The following is a 19,577-nucleotide window of genomic DNA, read 5'->3' as shown; positions in this document are numbered from 1 at the left end:
CTAATGGCAGCTCCAGTAGTACTAGTACTGTTAAACTACGGCTTTTCCCTTTTATAATTGTAAATACTGCAGACATATTAAGGGAGTTCATAATGCTTATTTTCCTCATTTAAATAAAAAATATTGTAGCTAGGTAATTTTATAATTGCAAAACAGAAGTTGTTTATCTTGCCAATTGCTGTAGCTATGAAAGTTACTATGTAAGAAAGACTTTGAGAATGTTATCACAAAGAATATATGAACACTGTGTAACCATTAAAAAGAAGGATTTCGGTAATGTTCTTGCTAAGCATGGATCACGACGCATTAATTTTATGAAATTTTCTTTCTTTTTTTTTTGTTTTGGAAGCAGTAGATCAAAAATTATTTGTTCAAAGCCCCAGAACATGGATTGAAGCTCCAAAGGTGGTGGTGTCTCCATATTCATAAAGGATATGCACACCTCCAGACTAGTAGCCCAGCATAACGCATCTGTTGAGATACTTCAGGTACAACTAACATTGGGTAAGACGGCAATTCAGGTTTTAGCCGGCTACAGGTCCCTAACCATTCCTAAGCACCCTGGAAACTATTAGGGTCCAACCCAACACTCTCATACTAGTTAACTTCAACTACCCCTCCATCAACTGGGAAAACTACTCATGCACCAATACACCGGCCCAACGCTTCCTGGAACTCATTAATTCCAATGCCCTGGACCAGCTCATTCTTGCCCCTACTAGAGGAAGTAACATCCTTGACCTGGTTATTACTAACATGGGCAACCGTTCCTCTCCACCAATAATTAATTCCTCCCTGGTTAGAGCCGACCACAAACTAATCATCATGGAAATCCACATCTCATCCACACTGCTCGCAAAGCTAATCAGCATGAAAAACTTCTTCAAAGCTGACTTTGGGCTACTTATCCAAAGCTGACTTTGGGCTCCAAAAAACAGAGGTGGCTAACTTCACGGCACCGATGTCAATGGAAAATAGATGCATGACTGGAGAATCATACACAAATGCACTGTATGAACACGTATATAAATAAATGGAACTGCATATACCAAACAGAACCAAGATGCTCTCCTCCATAAGAAGGAAGCCAGTCTGGTGGTCCTCTGCCAGTAATAAACTCTACAACAGGAGGAGGAAACTGCTGCAGGAAAAAGGTGAAGTCCCAAGACTAGAAAAACTCCCTTATTAGCCTCAACAAAAAGTTGAGATCCCTCATCAAAACCTAAAGCCAGCTATGAAGGCAACCACAAAGCCTTCTATAGTTATATGAAGTATCTTCACGGCAATACCTAGGTTTGCTTTGAGTTACTGCACAATGGTACCTCCTATACTGAGTCAACAAATATTGCCAACATTCTAGCCAACTGATTCAGTGCCAACTTTACCCCTTTCTCCCCCACTAAAGGACCAATCATGATTCCGGAGGAATGCCAGGCACCCATTACTGCAGCACAGGTTACAGTTGCAATGTCCAAGGCCAAGAATACAGCTTCCATGGAACCCGACAATATCCCTGGATGTGTTCTACATAAACTACAGAGTGAACTGACACCCCATCTGTGTGCCATGTTCAATCACAGCCTCACCTCAGGCTTTGTCCCTACTGAATGGTCCACTCCTACAGGCATCCCTCTCCATAAAGGAGGAGTGACTACAGACCCTGGGAATTATCGTCCCATTAGCCTGACGAGTCTGATATGTAAGGCTATGGGGAGCATCATCATGGACCTAATTAAAAGGATATAGGGAATCTCCAAATTCTAGCGGACTCCAAGTCAGACTGTCGACCAGTCAGGAATGGAGTCCCACAGGGATCAGTCCTGGGTCCTCTCCTGTTTGGCATCTACTTCTCAGAAGTCCAGGCCAACACAGAGGGACTCTGGCTGACTAAGTTCGCAGACGACTGCAAGCTGGGAGCCATTATTAACTCCCCAAGTGAAGTAGACATCCTACAGAAAGGCCTCACTGAGACCAATGACTAGTGTCTAAACCATAGCCTTAAGTTTAATGCCAAAAAATGCATCGTCATCCTCTTTTGGAAAAAACTCAGTTCCCACTAATTACCACATCGATGGGAGCCCACTGAACACTGAAGGAGTTATAATAGATCTGGGGACACGGGTTGAAAGCAACCTCTCCTTCGACCACCACACTGTCACTGTGGTCAGAAAGTCCTTCTATGTGGCACATCTCAATTCCAAGTTTTTGCATCCAGGAAGAAAGAGGTCATCATCTCTCTCTACTCTTCCCTCATTAAGCCAATCATCAAGTATAATGCCCCTTTGGCATGTACCTCACTAAACACATGCAACAGCTGGAAAGGCCACAAAAGTATCTCACGAAGAGGATCCTAGGCCTTAGGATAGACTCAAAAAACTCCAGCTATTCTCCAACGCATATTGTCTACTAAGAGGCGATCGCTGCTTGACTTATAAAGCCATGTCTAATACAGCTCTGTTAGTAATGCTACATCTAAAGAAATCCAAATCTCTCCACACAACACACTCCAGAGACCTCAAACTCACTACCACAATCAACAAAACATGCTGGAGGGACAGGTTCATAACCCAGAGACTGCCCATGCTCTGGAATAGACTGCTCATACATGTCAAGCAGAGCACCTCCCTGGCCCTCTTGAAGAGAAATATTGATAAGTGGATGGGAAATAGAAAGTTCACCCCAGGGATCACTGCAGTGGCTCTACTTGATAGAGGCACTGGGAACTAACATTGGGTGGCACAATGCCAGGGCACTTCTATGGGCTAGGCTTGTAAAGGCTCCAGAGCCATTAGCCTAGTACACACACATATGAACCTACAATGTCCTTGAAAGTAAATAAATGAAATGGCGATTTTGCTGCAGGCAGATGGAGAGCCCGGTTTGAATGAATTCAGCAATATTAAATGTATAATAAGAAGCACACTTGTTTAAAGAAGTTATTTGTCATATATTTTTTACATTTGCTTCTTTCTTTTGTCATTTCTTTATTTTTACATTTTACAAAGAAAAGCTTCTTGGCATCTGTTCTTTTAAGTTAAATTGAAGCTATTTTTATAAGGTATTAATGAGATAGTCTGTTGGATTGGTTGGGGGTACTTTAAAATCAAAATGCAATGGTTTGTAAGAGTATTTAAATTGAATATGGATGTTAATATTATTTTCTGATGAAGTTCTAACTAAATTAATGAATGAAAGTTCTTAAAAAATGTATGTGGAGTGCAGCGATTATTTTTCCAACAAAAGGGTTTTTGGTGTGTGCTCTATTTCCCTTTTGTATTAATTAAGTAGTCTATTAAATAGAATTATTACTTTTAAAAAGAAGATACCTTCTTAGGCACAGAGGATTTCTGTATGTCACAGTTAACAGTACCATCTATTTGATTAAGCCTTTCAGAAAGGAGGAAAAATCATTGTGGATGGTTCTGAGAAAATCTGGACATCTGTGAAATAATCCAGACACGAAAGACTCTACAAGAGAGAATCTTTATGCTATAGACTTTGATTCCTCTCTTTTACTAATCAGAAAGGAATTATTTGATTTTTCTACAAGTAACTATCACCATGTGTGTGGGGGCTCTGGGACTTTTAGGAAAGAAATATTCTGTACATTTTTTTTCACTTTTTTTTTTAAGAAAGTTATTTTGGTACACTTTCTTGTGTAAGAAAATGATTGCACCACTACATTTTGTTTTATCATGAAATAAAACTGCAGGTTTTTGACAACTGTTGGACATGTGGTACATTAATACAACATATTGGGTGCTGTACACAGCAAGCAACGTGGACTAAAACCTAAGGATCACCATATTAAAAGTACAATGATAGAAATATTAGCCAGTAATAAATTTAAAAGGGCTTTGCTCAGTTCTTTGTGAAAGTGGATGTTTCAAAGTGAACCTAAGGGTGCCAACATTTTACTGTACTGGTAAACATATTTTTTATGTAATGAAACTATTTTAAAACTGAGCAGCCTAGACCTATAGTAAACGTGTCAAATTCTAACAAAGTATCAGTTGTAGGACCACACAGCTAGATATTGTACTAGTAATGCTGTGTTAGACATATGAAATTATAACAAGTGAGAACTCTGCTGTTAATGAATGATGTTATGACTATGGAAATGTGAGGAACTGCCGCGCGGGGGGTACAGTATCAGCCATTGCTAACGTGCTACAGCAAAATATGATCTCTTAACTGATGCTGATGGCAGGGAGCTCAACCAAAAATATAAACTGTTGTAGTAGTTCCCAGTTTGAAACAGAAAAAGACAATAAGGAAATATTTTCCCCACTTTTAGAAGTTATCGTTTTTGACAGATCACCTTATCAGTGTGGGAAAGACAACCAACAAATGAACAAGTCTGCAGCTACACATCTACCTAACTAGGAAAAAGGGGAAGGGAGAAGCAACTGCCAGACATATTCCTAAGAGTATATTTTGCCTAACGAAGATCAAGGAAAGTTATTAAAAAAAGCCTGAAAGGTACAATCATTTTGCTAAGGTTACAGAGGGTATAAGAATATGTACCACTTAAAGATATAATGTCAGCACATACCGATGGAAGAGCAGCCTGCAGGAATGGGATTACATAACAAAACTCTGCAAGGACTAAAAGCGACTAGTAGAACTGAAAATAAGGAACTGCTAACTGAAAAGGTGCATTCCAGGGAATTAAAAGTTAGGAAAAAAAAATATGCAACCTGATCAGAATCGTAAACTCTACCAAGCTAAAACAAAGACCCCACTCCAAAAAAATGGAGAATTCTAAGCAGCAGGTGAATGTTCAGTAGAATCTCAGTAAAAAAAAAAAAAAAAAACCCAGACTGCAGGTCTGTATTGAAACAGGAAGAAACAGTACCTGGTCATAATTTTAAACCCAGGTCTTAAAATATAAAAAAGAAAACTCAAGTAAGTGATGAACAATCTTGGCAACATACCTCTCAACTGTCCAGATTTTTGCCTTATAATTTTGGTGTGTTTCTTATTAAATTTGTGTTTTTTCTGGCCAATCACTGAGGATTGAGTCACTAAATAATGACATACTTATGAGTCTCAGTCTTCATGTGTACTAACACAAATCCTGTTATTCTAGCAACTTTCTAAGTTTATAACAGTAGTATTTAAAATATGTCCCTGTTTGTGAGCCTTTGTCCCCCTATTATTTTAGCCTTTGTCCAGACTTCTTGCAGTAAGAGGTTGAAACGTATGCTTGGTAACACATATCTACAAGTAAGGGGAAAAATAAATAATGATAATAAATTTTGTTCTGAAATATACTTTGAAGGGTGAAAGCAACTTACGGAACAGATAATAAGATGATTATGCTTACTCACACTGAAACAAAAGAAGTTCAACCTAAAAATGGGAATAAAAAAGAGAAAGTAGACTGGAGAAATAAGACAACCTTGAACAGAACACTGTTACACAGGAATTGTAAACAGGAGGAAGAGGTTCTAGGCATCAGTTTTACAAAGAAAAAGAACAAGAAAAATAAGTTTAAGTAGTGATATCAACTGACACTAAGGAGTACTGGTTTAAGTGGTCTTTCTGAGGATAAGATTAAGATATTGAGAACCCTCTACCTGTATTGATAAGAGAAAAGGCAGTCCCCTTCAACTCATGACAGACTGAACATAAGGAAAATGCAGAGCTTGCTGATGTCTGGGAAAATGAGATAAGCTTTAAAAAGGCACAATGGGGAGAGAGCACCTTGAAGAGAGAAGGAGAGAATACAGTTACAGTTGTAGAGGAAGAAGACAAACAAAATGTTCCCAATCTCTTTGTCTTTACCATCTATGAGTTACAAAGTAACTTACTGTATTTAGTAAGTAAAGGCAGAGATGAAGTACTATGTCAACTATCAGTGCCCATGCCTTTCAGAAACTTAGAAATGAAGTTACTGGGCAGGGATAAAGAAAGAGGTCAAGAAGAAAGTCAATAACTTTTTTACTGGATGCCATGAATGCTAGAATACAGCCCCTCTCCCAGGCTTCAAAAATTCTAAGATCTCAATACCTGTCTAAGGCTCTCAGCCCATCTAGTGGGCCTGAAACCAAAGGTTTTAAGCTGGAGAGCGGTAGTTGTAACACAGTGTGGTGGTTCCCGGCAAATGACAAAGTTATGCAAACCTGATATAAAATACTGTAAATAAAGCTGCTACAAATAGAAGCGGTGAAGTAAATACTGTAAATGCAACTGTTTCTTTAAGACCATGATGCAAATACGAGAAGGTAGGCAGGCACGTGTAGTAGTTAAAAAGAGTTCATCCATCATCATCAACCCCTCCTTTTTTTCTTATTTTCTACAAGGGGTCAGGGTGTCGTGTCAACTGACAATGAACAAATGTGTGACTTGTCTACACTTACATTATTAATACTATGTTTTGATGCATAATTACATAACAGAAATTTTTACTATTGGCACATTTCTAAAGGGGTCTATACTCATTCCTCTCATTATCTTTGTTAACCACTATATTAAATGGTTAAAACATATATTTTGAAGGGATACCTACTTGGGGTAAGCCCCAGCTACAGCTCTCACACTCTTATTTAAACCATGTAATCCAAGGTCATGCCACCTTGGTGATGGGTACTAGACTTTGTTTTTTTTGCCAGTAAGACACTGTGTCATTTCTCCTACGTGGCAATCTCATATATATATATACATATATATATATATATATATATATATATATATATAATTGGTAGTACAGGTAAAGTGCTCTCCCAAACAAGGGGAACACAGGGAGGTTTGCCCTGCTGCACAACACTGCTTCATGTCTAATTCTGTGATTCTGTGTACATTACTACTGTGTAAACCAACATGTCATGTAGGCAGTAGGCTTTGCATACAGCATAGTTACTTCACTTTACATTTTAATCCTCCTGTATACCCTTAACATTCTACTTTTAAACATATCTTTTTATGCCAGCACATTGACTTTTCTCATGTATCAACAACTGTGCGATGGAAACTGTGTTATGGGTATGACAGTGAAGAGTGGACTGGTAGAGGGTTGTATTTGGGCAGAGACTACTAATGCAATCCTACTAGTAATTATGCACTTAAGATCAAGTGAAAAGATTTCTCTTTACCTTCCAAAAGTGCTAGAGAATTAGCTGCTAATATACAGTGTACTTTTGGCTGCATAATGAAATCCAACTGATCCACTGATGTTTTAAAATTTTAAAATAAAAAGTGCTCATTTTGGAGACACAAGGTGCATGCAACTTGGATGGGTTCTGTGATCACATCATGCCCTGCAGCTTGATGGCATGGATTGAACTGCAGAAAGTACTTGGCATTAAAAATGCTGAGTATAAAAATAAAAACGTGGGGAGTGGGAGCAAAGTTACAGTCTGATGAAAGCAACATCCAATGAATACCATATTTCATTATAATTACCCTTAGAAGACCCTATGCGCAAATACCATACCATCTGTAAAATCTGGTTTCTTGTGACAGGCATACCATGTTACACTGAAAAATACCCAAACAACATTACTTGCACTAATCTGTCTGTGCCATAAAAAAGAAAAAAAAAACATACATCCTTGAGAAAATAAAGTACAGGTTTTGTACCTACCATAAATGTAGATGTTCGAGGATATCCATTGCTGCAGTCCTGACATATGGGTATTCCGCTGTCCACCATCGGCCCGAATACCAAAGGGCTAGAATCTGGCGTCGGTCATGGCGCTCAAGGCAGACGTCAGTATGTGCCAGTATAAATGCGCATGACCGACGCCATACCCTCAGTCTTTCTTGCCTCAGACGTCAGAATGCAAAAAACACCACCCAAAACCCAAACCTAAATAAGGGGGTAGGAGGGAGGGAAACTTGGACTGCAGCAATGGATATCCTCGAACATCTACATTTATGGTAGGTACAAAACTGTACTATGTTCTTCGTCTACCATTGCTGCAGTCCTGACATATGGGTAGAATCCCAGAGCAACGGAAAACAGGGAGGATGGCCAACTAAACAGAATTAGGAGCTGCTAACATGCCCTGTAGAATAGCAGTGGCAAACCCAGCCCTAGACCTAGAATAAAGAGGTAAATGATAATGCTTAGTAAATGTATGTACAGAACTCCAAGCAGCTGCCTCCAAAATGTCCTTAGCAGCTACCCCTCTCAGAAAAGCAGTAGAGGTGGCCGTAGCCCTAGTAGAGTGAGGCCTGATCCCAGCAGGAACATCTTTCCCATGATGAGAATAACAAAAGCAATACAATGGCCAATCCACTTGGAGATAGTGTGTTTTGAAACAGCTTTCCCTTGTGAAGTCAAAGCAAAAGAAACAAACAACTGTTGAGACCTTCTGAACTCTTTGGTTCTGCTCAAATAATATCTGAAATGCCTATGCACAGCCAAAGAATGCAAAACTTTTCCCCTTTATTTTGGGGGTCAGCATAAAAAGTAGGCAAATGTATAGATTGGTTCAGTGCCACATTTGAAATTACTGTAGGCATAAAAGTAGGATTAGTACGTAAGGAAACTCTGTCCATGTGAAAAATCAGAAATGGTTCTACTGCCATGAGGGCCTGTAATTCAGAGACCCTTCGAGTAGAAGTAACAGCCAACAAAAAAGCAGTCTTCCAAGACAACAACTTCAACTCAGCTGTAGCTGCAGGTGCAAATGGAGGCAGAGTCAGCTTCTCCAAAACAAAATTAAGATCCCAGGCTGGAGTGGGAGCTCTTCTCGGGGTCTTATATACTTTGCCCCTCTAAGAAACTGTTTAACCAATGGATGAGAAAACAAAGGAGGGTCACATTCATAGTGAGCAGAAATAGCTGCAGCATGCACTTTAACAGAAGAGAAAGACAATCCCATGTCTAACAAAACAGTCAAATATTGCAAAATACAACTTAAGTTAGGCAATTTAACATCAAAGCCTCGAGCTGCACTACAAAGAAAAAATCTCTTCCATTTATCAGCACAAACTTTCCGAGTAGCAGGATGCCCGGCTTCCAAAAGAACATCCAAAACTTGTTGTGGAAGCTGCAGGCCTTCCTTCCTCAAAACTGAATTCTCCAGGCCGTCAGGTAAAGAGATCGCACACTGATATTGAGAAAATGATTGTCCTCCTGAGTCAATAAGTGAGGAATCTGTGGTAATGGCCAAGGTGTCCCATGAATTAAACTCCTGAAGAGAGGGTACCAATGTTGTCGAGGCCAATCTGGTGCTATCAGAATCATGCGAGGCTTTGCCTCCTGACTTTCAACAATACCTTTGGAAGAAGAGGCAAAGGAGGAAAGGCATACACGTGCTGGTTTCTCCAGCTGAAGGATAGTGCATCTACTTTCCAGGCTTTCGGATGAAATAGCCTTGTGCAAAACTTTGGCAGTTGATAATTCAGAGGAGAAGCGAACAGATCTATGTCTGGAGTTCCCAAGCCATGGTCAACTGCAGAAACACCTGATGATCCAACTTCCATTCGCGAGGATCCACAATCTGTCTGCTCAGAACATCTGCTAAAGAATTTTGTGCTCCTGGCAGAAACTGTGCTCGAAGAGTGATGTGCAGTTTTAAAGCAGTTTCCCATACTAGCATTGCTTGTCTGCACAATGGATAAGAATGGGTTCCCCCTTGCTTGTTGATGTACCACATGACTGTTATGTTGTCTGTTCGAATCAACACCAGTCCTGATTGAAGTAGGCTCTTGAATGCTTCCAAAGCAAATTGAACTGCCAGCATCTCTTTCATGTTGATATGTAAATGAAGTAGCTCTGGGGGCCAGAGGTCTTGAATCCATTTCCCTTGAGATGAGCTCCCCAGGCTGACTCCGAGGCGTCTGTCGTTAATATCTGACATGCCTCTGGCTGGGTCACAGAGAGTCCCTTGTTTAGGTGACATTCCTGAGCCCTCCACAGAAATACTTTTAGTATGCAAGGGAGAATCCGAATGACAGTGTCCAAATCGTGGCTGTGTTGAGTCCACACACTTTTGAGATACCATTGTAACTCCCTCATATGCAGTTTGGCATTGGGAAGTACTAGAATACAAGATGCCATGAACCCTAAGGCTTGAAGGACTGTCCATGCAGTCAGCCTGGACATTACTGAAAGCTGTTGGAAGTATTGATGAAGATGTCTTTTGTTTGTCCAGGGTAAGAAATGCCATCTGGATTGCTGTAGTCAGTCACACACCCAGAAAACACATCTCTTGTGAGGGTACTAGACTGGACTTTATTTCATTCACAGAATACCCTAGGCATCTTAAAACTGTCATTACATAGTGAAGATGTTGAAGAAGTTCTTGCTTGCCATGAGCCAGAATCAAACAGTCGTCCAGATAAGGATAAATTTGAATTCCTTGCAGTCTGAAAAAAGCAATTACTGGAGCCAGGACTTTTGTGAATACCCTGGGCGCAGTAGACAAGCCAAAGGGCAATGCAGAGAACTGATAATGCAAATTCCCATTCCGAAATCTCAGGAACTTCCTGGAACTGGGCCTGATAGGAATGTGAAAATAGGCCTCCGTGAGATCCAGAGTTACCATCCAATGATCCTTGCCCAGCATAGGCAGCAACTGCTGCAACGTTAACATCTTGAACTTTGGAATTTCCAAAAGGTGTTTAGAATGGACAAATCCAGAATTGGTCTCCAAGTATTTACTTTCTTTGGCACTAAGAAAAGGCGGAATAAAACCCTGTGCCTCTTTCAGCAGAAGGTACTTCCTGTATTGCCCTCAACTGAAGCAGAGAAGAAATTTTTGCCTGTGCTTCCAGTCTTTGCTGATGAGGCACATCTGGCATACCTTTGAAAGGAGGGAAAGTGTGGAAATAAAATTGTACCCTCGATTTACAATGTCCAATACCCATTTGTCCTGGGTAACCAAATGCCAAGTCTTTGCGAAAAGTCCCAGTTTTCCTCCTAGAGGAGCTGCCAGCATGGCAGAGTCCGGCAGCTGAAGACGCAGGTCATTGAGTTTGTTTCCGAAAGGACTGACCCCTGCCCTCCCCAGCAGAAGGGGTAAAAGAACCCAAAGTCCTAGGAGTAGCAGGGCCCTGAGAGGAAGCTCTACCTCTACCTCGCCTAGACCTGCCCCTAGACTGATAATCTAAAGAGGGAAAAGACCACCCTTTAGTAGGCCAATTCCTACTGAACTTAGGGGGCTGAACCTGTAAACAATCCTTAACTGTCTGCATAGACTTAGCTTTTTCCTCCATTTTTTCAAAACTGATTCAACCGGAGGGCCAAAAGAACATCAGACTGCAAAGGAGCATCCATAATTCGAGCCTTAACATGCTCTGACAATGTCTGATCTCTTAACCAGGCATGCCTGCGAAGAACTGAACTAGTAGCAGCCACCCTGGAAGAAGCCTGCAAAGCATCAAAACCACATTGCAAAGAATGCTTACCAACTCGGTCTGAAACATGCACTAAATCCTGAAGCTCTTTACATTCAATACCTTCAGATAAAGCATCAACTTTACATTTCAATTGGCCCAGCAAATAATTTTGATACCTGAGCATATGAAACTGACAATTTAAAGCTCTCATAGCTAAAGTGGAAGAGGTATACAACTTCTTACCCCACCTATCCAGAGCTCTAGCATCCTTGTCCAAAGGAACTGGAATCCTAACCACAGCAGCCCTGACACCCTTGGGGCCTTGAGTAATGGTGTCTGGGTCAGCCCTAGGACTCTAGTATAAATACTAGTGAGCTTCCGGTACCCTGTAGTATCTATCTGGTTTAGCAGGGGCAGGAGGCAAAGAGTCAGGGTTAAGAGAAGCCTCAGAAAATACATCCTGAACAACATCCAATACAGGGGGAATAGCCAAAGGCCTATGCTGAGGCAAAAACAAGAATCCTCTAAGCTTTTTACGAGAATCAGAATAATCCTGGCCTTCCCATTTAAAATGCTCCCTCATGGAATGCCAGGTTTCAGAAAAAGACGCAGAGGGAGTAGAATCCTCAGCCTCTGAATCAGAGCAGGGAGGGAAATCCTGGAGCTCTACCACAGAAGAATCAGAGTCATTGGAAGACTGATCCAGACCCTCTATCCCTGGCAATACCCTGGGCCTTTTCTCAGGGGGAGGCATAGAACCCCCAATTAAAGTAATCAAATTCTCCGCCACCTTTAACATGTGCTTTCTAGGAGCTGGACCCTGTGGACAGACACCAGCAGGGGCAGATTTAGATTTAGAAAGGCTTTTACTATGAGAAGGGGGAGGCCTAGAAACTCTGTGAGGGGAGGGAACCACCGACATATGAGAAGCCCCTTCAGCCTGGCCTATAACAGGAGAAGCCACTTCCTGAAGTAGCAAAGGCTCCGCTAAACTGTCAGAAGGAGCCGTTGAAGTAGTCGGTGGCCCTACCGAACCGGCGTCCGCAATGGACTCATTTGTTTGGACCGCAAAGGATTACTCTATGCGTTTTTTAGCCGAACTAGGCGGAGAATCCGACGGCATGCTATAATTGCACCGTTTACCAAACACTAGCCTAGCACAGTCCAAGCGACGCTTAATAGTGCGCTTATTAAAGGCAGCACAAAAGCGACACCCAACAACGCCGTGCCCAGGCCCAAACAAGGAATACAGAGTAAATGGCAATCCCTATGAGGAATCTGTTTCCCCCAAGAAATACAGGTATTAACTTTTTCTGACATCCGGTAATACTGAGGCAAGAAGAAGACAAAACTGTCCCCAACGGGTACTTAGCCAACTTGGTCTCGGTCTGAAACTCGAAAACCGACAATTCCAGAAAGCCGAACGGCACTTGCAAACGCTGCTTCTGCTTAGGACCACGCGGCAAGAAAGACTGAGGGTATGGCGTCGGTCATGCGCATTTATACTGGCACATACTGACGTCTGCCTTGAGCGCCATGACCGACGCCAGATTCTAGCCCTTTGGTATTCGGGCCGATGGTGGACAGCGGAATACCCATATGTCAGGACTGCAGCAATGGTAGACGAAGAACATCTGACATAAAGTAAAAAGTTAATATCCTAAAAATTAAATTCACTGATGAAACAGAAGCCAGAAAAGCTTCTGTCTGTGAAAACACATCACTTTCTTCATAGCTCTACAGTAGTAAGGCTGCAAACATGAGGCAAGATACTGTATGTGTTTTAAAGGTGTATTTTCACAACAAAAATATTACTTCATCAGAAAATATGATCATAACAGGCACTTCACACAAGCTAATTCCAAGGTAAGGAAGAAAATGAATGTGGAAGACACATTATATTTTGTATCTTTGTATGAAATTTTTAATGTTGGCCCCATTTTCTGGGAGATGGTGAGACAGCAGGCAGCATTTCTCATTAAGTTCATCTGCTTTTCATGCTTCACCAACAGGTATTTTATTTACATCAAGTTAAGTGCCTCTCCTTTATGCAGCATCACAGCTCTACCCATTTGAAAATATGTTATTTTACAGCCAGTAATTTATACCTAGTAGGCAAACATTAACCAATCAAAATCTACTTCCATGGCTGAAATTAACAATGAAAAAACACAATTCAGCAGACTGCATGCAGAATGAAATATTTTACAGGAAGCATTTTTTTTTTTTACCTTGTATACATTGACTGCTTCACGCAGTAATACAAAACAGTGACTGGGATGTGTGGGAACACAATGCACACAGGCAAAGGACTCATCCTCCTGACAGAATAGCTCCAGTCTCCGTCTGTGCTTTCCACAACAGTGTTGTGGTCTTTCTTTATTAGCACACTGATTCTGCAGCATTTGTTTATCTATATTCTCTCTTCCCACTTTTGAGCATACTTTCTTAAGAATCTGATGTCTCCGAACCATGCTACCAAACAAGTTTATCACTGTACAAATCTTTACAGAAAAATCCAGTCTGAATTCAAGGCAGGGCTTAGATACGTGTGTGTTTAAATTGTTAGCACAGGACCCACAGAACTGATGCACATAATAAGCAAGTCCATAAACAGCTGCACCTAAGATACTACGTCCGGATCTCAAGCTGCATGCTATCATGACAACCGTCTGCTTTTGTTTTTTTAGTTTCATTTTCATGACACAGGAAGTAGTCTTGTAAACTGACTGCCTGAATTTAAAGGGCCAGTGTTACATAAAGCTTCAAGGGAATCTTTATTTCTTGTCATAATATATGCTCTGTCTTTATAACAGTTATATTACTCATTCATATTTTCAGTAACACATTTTCATTTATAATTTGCTAAAATTAGACATTTTCAGAAAAAAGTAAATAAAAATCAGAAGGGAAATAAGATATAATGTCAGATCTGTTTCTGCATTAATACATTACACAACCCAACTTTAGTCTTACTGTAAGTTCTTACTGTAAGTAAGACTCTTACAAAATACAATTTCAACAAAGTTTATGCTCGGGAGAGAATTATTCAGTTTACACAAACAGACTAAGCTCGTTACATCTGTGGTATTATAAAGCCTCTCTGAATTATTAAGGGTCTGTTTCTAGCTACATATTTTTGTACAGGAGCTGTTACTAGGTCATTTAAGAAGGAAGGCTGCAGTGCAGCGCCTATATTTTATATCCCTCCCCAGGATATAAGGGTGCATGCACACATGCATACACACTGCACTCTTTAACATATGGGCATGCCATGGTAAAAGCCTTTTAATGCAATGAAAGGGCCGCACACATTGGATTGATAGTATTGCTTTCCAGAACAGCAGCTGTATCACATTCTGTAGATTCTCGCAATGACCAGTGTGAAGAAGCAGGATCTAAATTTTAAAAGGCAGTCTGCGCCAGACAAGCTCAGGTATCAGCTGTTGTTGCTGTGTATAATCAGAATGTCAATGTACTAGAAAGCATTTCAGTAAAATAAACATAAAGAAGAAAATCAAGAACAAAGTGATTTATTTTCATTTTAATAGCTTCATAAGTACTGACTGTTTATGACTCATAAAAAAGAATCTTATCACCAATACATACAGAAGTAACTGTACTTTTAACTTTCTAATTATAGTAGTACCGTCATCGTCATCATCATCATCAACCCACATTTTCCTGTTTTCTACATGCGGACAAGGTGTTATATCAGCTCTTGACATCTCTGTCAATTCAATTCTAGTCTCCTACCTTCTTCAATAGTCATGGATGACTGTTGCAGATCTTGTCTCACACAATCCATCCATCTCTTTGCTGGACTGCTCAAATTATTTTTCTAGGGACCTTGTCGTGCTTTCTCCAAGACTAGGAGTGCCCAGTTGGACTCTTTCCTTATCAATAGCCTCTTCTCCACTATCTGCCTCACTGCAAACATCAGGTCAATAGTCATGGATGTCTGTTGCAGATCTTCTCTCACACAATCCATCCATCTCTTTGCTGGACATCCTTGTTTCCTCTTGCCTTCTGCCCATCTTGCATTCCCTTCCCCTATCATTTGCTGAAGTTCTTGATCAGAGTCTGTTTGCTGTACCACATCATCTGGACACAGCGGCTTTGTTAATCTGTTCCTCTCCAACCTGTTTGCTAATGTAGTCCATCATCAGCATGAACAGCAGTGGGCCCAGAGCTGAACCCTGATACACCCCCATTTCCAGTGGAAACCCTTCTGTGAGTTCAAATACTTTTTGTGCTTGTGTCATTGGGTCATTGTACATAGCCTGTATTATTTCTACCAGTATTGTTGGGCCCCTGACCCACAGCAGGACTGCCCAAATCAATTTTCTAGGGACCATGTCATGTGCTTTCTCCAAGGCTAGGAGTGCCCATCTGGACTCTTTCCTCATCAATAGCCTTTCTCCACTATCTGCCTCAATGCAAACATCAGGTCGGTTGTGGTGTATCCTGTTCTGAATCCAAACTGCACAGCTCACGTCTTACTTTTTGCTACTCTGCATATTTGTTTATCAATCAACCTATCCAGCACCTTCATGCAATGTGACAGGGATTTGATACCTCTATACCAGTGATGGCGAACCTTTTGGGTTCAGCGTGTTAAAAATTCAGAAAATACCCAACTTGACTCTGCTTGTGTGTCAACCCCCCAATAAATAAATAAAATAAAATAAAGTAAAAAAAATAAATAAATAAATACATAAATAAATAAAACAGCATGGCTCTCAATACATCAGGGATAAATCTCAACAGAATCAGGGACAAATCTAGGACAGTTTTAAACTACTAGTACTATTAAGTTGAGACACTGACAGAAAAAATGAATGTGAATTAATATACATTTTCTGAAGTAAAATTAGTCTATAAATCTAATTATTGTCAATATTAAGTTTAAAAAGTTGCAAGTTTTAGGATGGATTAAGAGGGACAGTTGAGAGGAATGTAAAACAGCAGACTCCTAGGAATGCAGACTACTTGGCCTTTGCAGAAATGTAACCACAAAGAGAAAACAATGTCAGCACTGACCTTTACAGACTCTATCGAGAAGTTATTTGTCTTTCAGCTTTTTCCCTTTAAGGGGTCGCCACAGCGGAACTCCAGTCCACCAATGACTGGCAGTAGATTTTTTTATGATACGCCGAGGTGCCAGCTTGACACCCAACCTTCAACGAAGGCATGCCCATTTACGCACACATGTCTTTCAAACACTACCCAACCGTGGGGAGGACATGCAGACTCCACACAGAATACACTCCCAAGCCAAGCCAAGAATTGAACAGGAGAACCTCTTGCTGTGCGGTAACAACGCTACCACCGTACCACCTCGGACTCTATCGAGAAGGTATACCGAAATAGTCTTTGAGGTTAATAACTTCCTTACCTCTACAGCAGTGTTGCTGAACTTGCTCCTGGCACAAAATAATTCAATGCACTTCACACAAGCAACAAATGCAAAAGCAGTTTCTTTGGTAACTTGGGTGTTGGTGAACGCTGGTGTGTCACTCAAAATGTCGAGGCGTGTCACCTTTGACACGCATGTCATAGGTTCTCCATCACTGATCTATACTGTCCTCTTTGAAAGCGTGCAGGAACAATTAGGACGGGAGGCTAACACCCCCCACACTTTATACGTAATCCTTGGTTCCTGCTAGTTTGCTATTCATTAAAAAAAGGTAAAAAAGTACAATTAGTTAGAAATGTATCCCAGAGCGGAGAAGCCATGATATTTTTAGATTCATAGTTTCATAGAGAAGTAGTAGGCTAGCTGCCCTTGTTGGCCATTTTATACCTAGCCAAATTCCCTTTTTGTGCTCAAATTAACCTATCTCATTTGGTTAGAGACTGGTCTTATCCATCCTATGGTCAAATAACTATATTGTACCTCTAATCAGAATAAGTGGCATCATGGCATAAATGAGGGGACCCATGCATGGGATAAAGCAGTTAAGAGATGTTTCTGAGCATTAGTAGTACAGGGGGCAGTTCTGGGGTATATTTTCAGTTTCCCATCCGTAGATCCAAATTGTGCATGAATATGGAAAGGCATGAACTTTGTTTAAAGTGGATGAGAGAGTATGTCCCAGAACAAAGGTATCTTCTGGAAAATTTACCTCTCCCTCCAAACTGTTCTATTCATGCTGTAGAACAGTTTTAGACCCTAGACCAAATATTTCTGTTGCCGCCATACTTGCTGATGTGCTGTAAATCCATCAGTATTGAGTTGGAAGATGCCTCATATGCCAGATGCAGGTTAACTCTTAGCAGTCTATAGGATCCTGAGTATAGTGAAAGCGCTTTGATTTGGTCCAAGTAGTTCATGTTGTTTAGGCCTTGTATCCTTTTAGTAAGGTATCTCTGGGTGTTCCAGTTTTTGCATGTGCCTGGACAGATCCATGCCAAAGGGGGCATTATATTCAATGACTGGCTAAAGAGGGCTAATAAAGGGGGACAATGACGTCCCTAGATCTAGACACGATCTCTGTATTTATGAGCTGTGCAATGTAGATAGACTTTCTTACAACAATGGACACAGGTTGGTCAAATGTTAGGTCACTAGCCACATAAGTTCCCAAATCCTGAACAACTGGGTCAACTCTTAGACATATATTGTCAGTGTGGTAGCTTTTCTAGCATACATGACTTCCCAAGGGATACAATAATGATTTTTCTTTTGGCATTTAGTTTCAGTCAATAATTTTTGCATCAGTTATTTATTTTGGACAAACATTCCTGTGGGATAGTAAAGTCATTTGGAGATTCAATGACTGCTACTAGCTTGCAGTCATCTGCAAACTTAGTCAGACACAGCTCTTTGGTATTGTCTTTTACTTCAGAAACGTTGATATCAGGCAGGAGGGGTCCTAGCATAGAACCTTGGGGTATTCTATTGGTGACTAGTTTCTTTGTGGAGGTAATTTCCACTATTATGATTTCCTGAATCTTATTAGTGAGCCAGTTGGTAATTCAGTGAGTGACACAGGGAGTTATTTACAGTTTATTTAGCTTTTCTGCTGTGCTTGATTGGGGAATTATGTCAAAGCTTTAACAAGGTCGAGGTATGTGTCATTTTGCTTTCATCCATAGCTTTGGAGAGATTTTCAAAAAATCAACCAGGTTGAAAAAGCCCTTGATAAATCCAAACTTAGATTGGTCCAGTGTTTGGAGGTTCCCTATGCCCTGATTGACTGGTTCCATGATAAGTCTTTGCATGTGCGGCTGGCTGGTCAGACTTATAGGTCTGTAATTACCTGGATTTGTGGAAGCTCCTTCATTATGTGAGTGGAATGACTGTAGCTGTTTTCCATTTGATTGGTACAAAATCTGTATGGAGGCTGAGGCTGAACAGTTTTGTTAGGGTGTGGCTAAGTCGTGCTTCATGCTATTTAAGATTCATCCAGGGATACTATCAGGAGCCATTGGTGCGATATTTTTAGCTTTTGATACCACTTTTAGAACTTGGTCTTGTGTGATAGCCGGAGGCAACATTTTCATGTATATCTTGAGGAACAGACAAAGAAAGGAGAGAGGGATAAAGTTAGGGCTAAATTTATTGGCCAACAGATTTGCTATATCTTCAGTCTTAGTGTAGGTAACATTGTTCACAATCAGCTAAGTGCATTGCTGCATTGTGCATTTGAGATTACGAACATAACTAAACAAATGCCTTATGATTGTCTTTGGCTTTGGGTAGCTATTTTAGCCTCAAACTTAGCTTTGGTAGATTTTATTAATCTCCTGAGTTCTTTGTTTATGTCAGTGACAAGGGCTCTAACATTCTGGAAATTACACTTCTTACTTCTGGTCAAAATAATTTTTCTTTTAATATAAAACTTGTTGATATTATGGTTCCAACATGTGGATTTGTTTCTTGGGGTTGCCTTCACCTGTTCCTGCAGGGTACAGCTGCATCTATGCAGCTGTACCTTGCAGGAACAAGTGAAGGCAGGGTACAGTTGCATAGATGCAGCTGTACTCTGCAGGAAAAAATGAAGGGTACAGTTGCATCTATGCAGCTGTACCCTTCACTTATTTCTGCAGGGTACAGCTGCATCAATGCAGCTGTTTACATGATGGTATACATTTTTGTATATTCAGTGGAGTTAACTGGGTTTGGTAGGGATATGACGATTGCCAGTGTATCACTCAGAGTCGATATGAGGCTTGCCAATGTATCACTCAACATCGTACTAATGCAGGGGTGGAGGGTGCGGTCCACTCTAGCTGCAAACAATATGGAGATGCAGCCTTTCATGTAAACCAGAGCT

The 19,577-nt window shown here is 40.7% G+C and overlaps 1 protein-coding gene across 1 annotated transcript in view; it reads right to left on the bottom strand.

Moving 5' to 3' along the window:
- Nucleotides 1–19,577, bottom strand: part of LOC122814301 (zinc finger protein 665-like) — a 640,008-nt gene that overhangs the window by 172,354 nt on the left and 448,077 nt on the right. Inside the window, exon 7 of the mRNA XM_044086888.1 lies at nucleotides 13,527–14,028. Within this exon, the coding sequence (XP_043942823.1) occupies nucleotides 13,527–14,028 (502 nt within the window). The remainder of the gene's footprint in view (nucleotides 1–13,526; nucleotides 14,029–19,577) is intronic.

This window comes from Protopterus annectens, chromosome 10.part0, assembly GCF_019279795.1.
Source record: "Protopterus annectens isolate FY-2018-M chromosome 10.part0, PAN1.0, whole genome shotgun sequence".
Lineage (NCBI taxonomy): Eukaryota > Metazoa > Chordata > Ceratodontiformes > Protopteridae > Protopterus > Protopterus annectens.
Note: the sequence above shows the minus strand (reverse complement) of the source record. Positions and strands in the feature narration are given on the sequence as shown.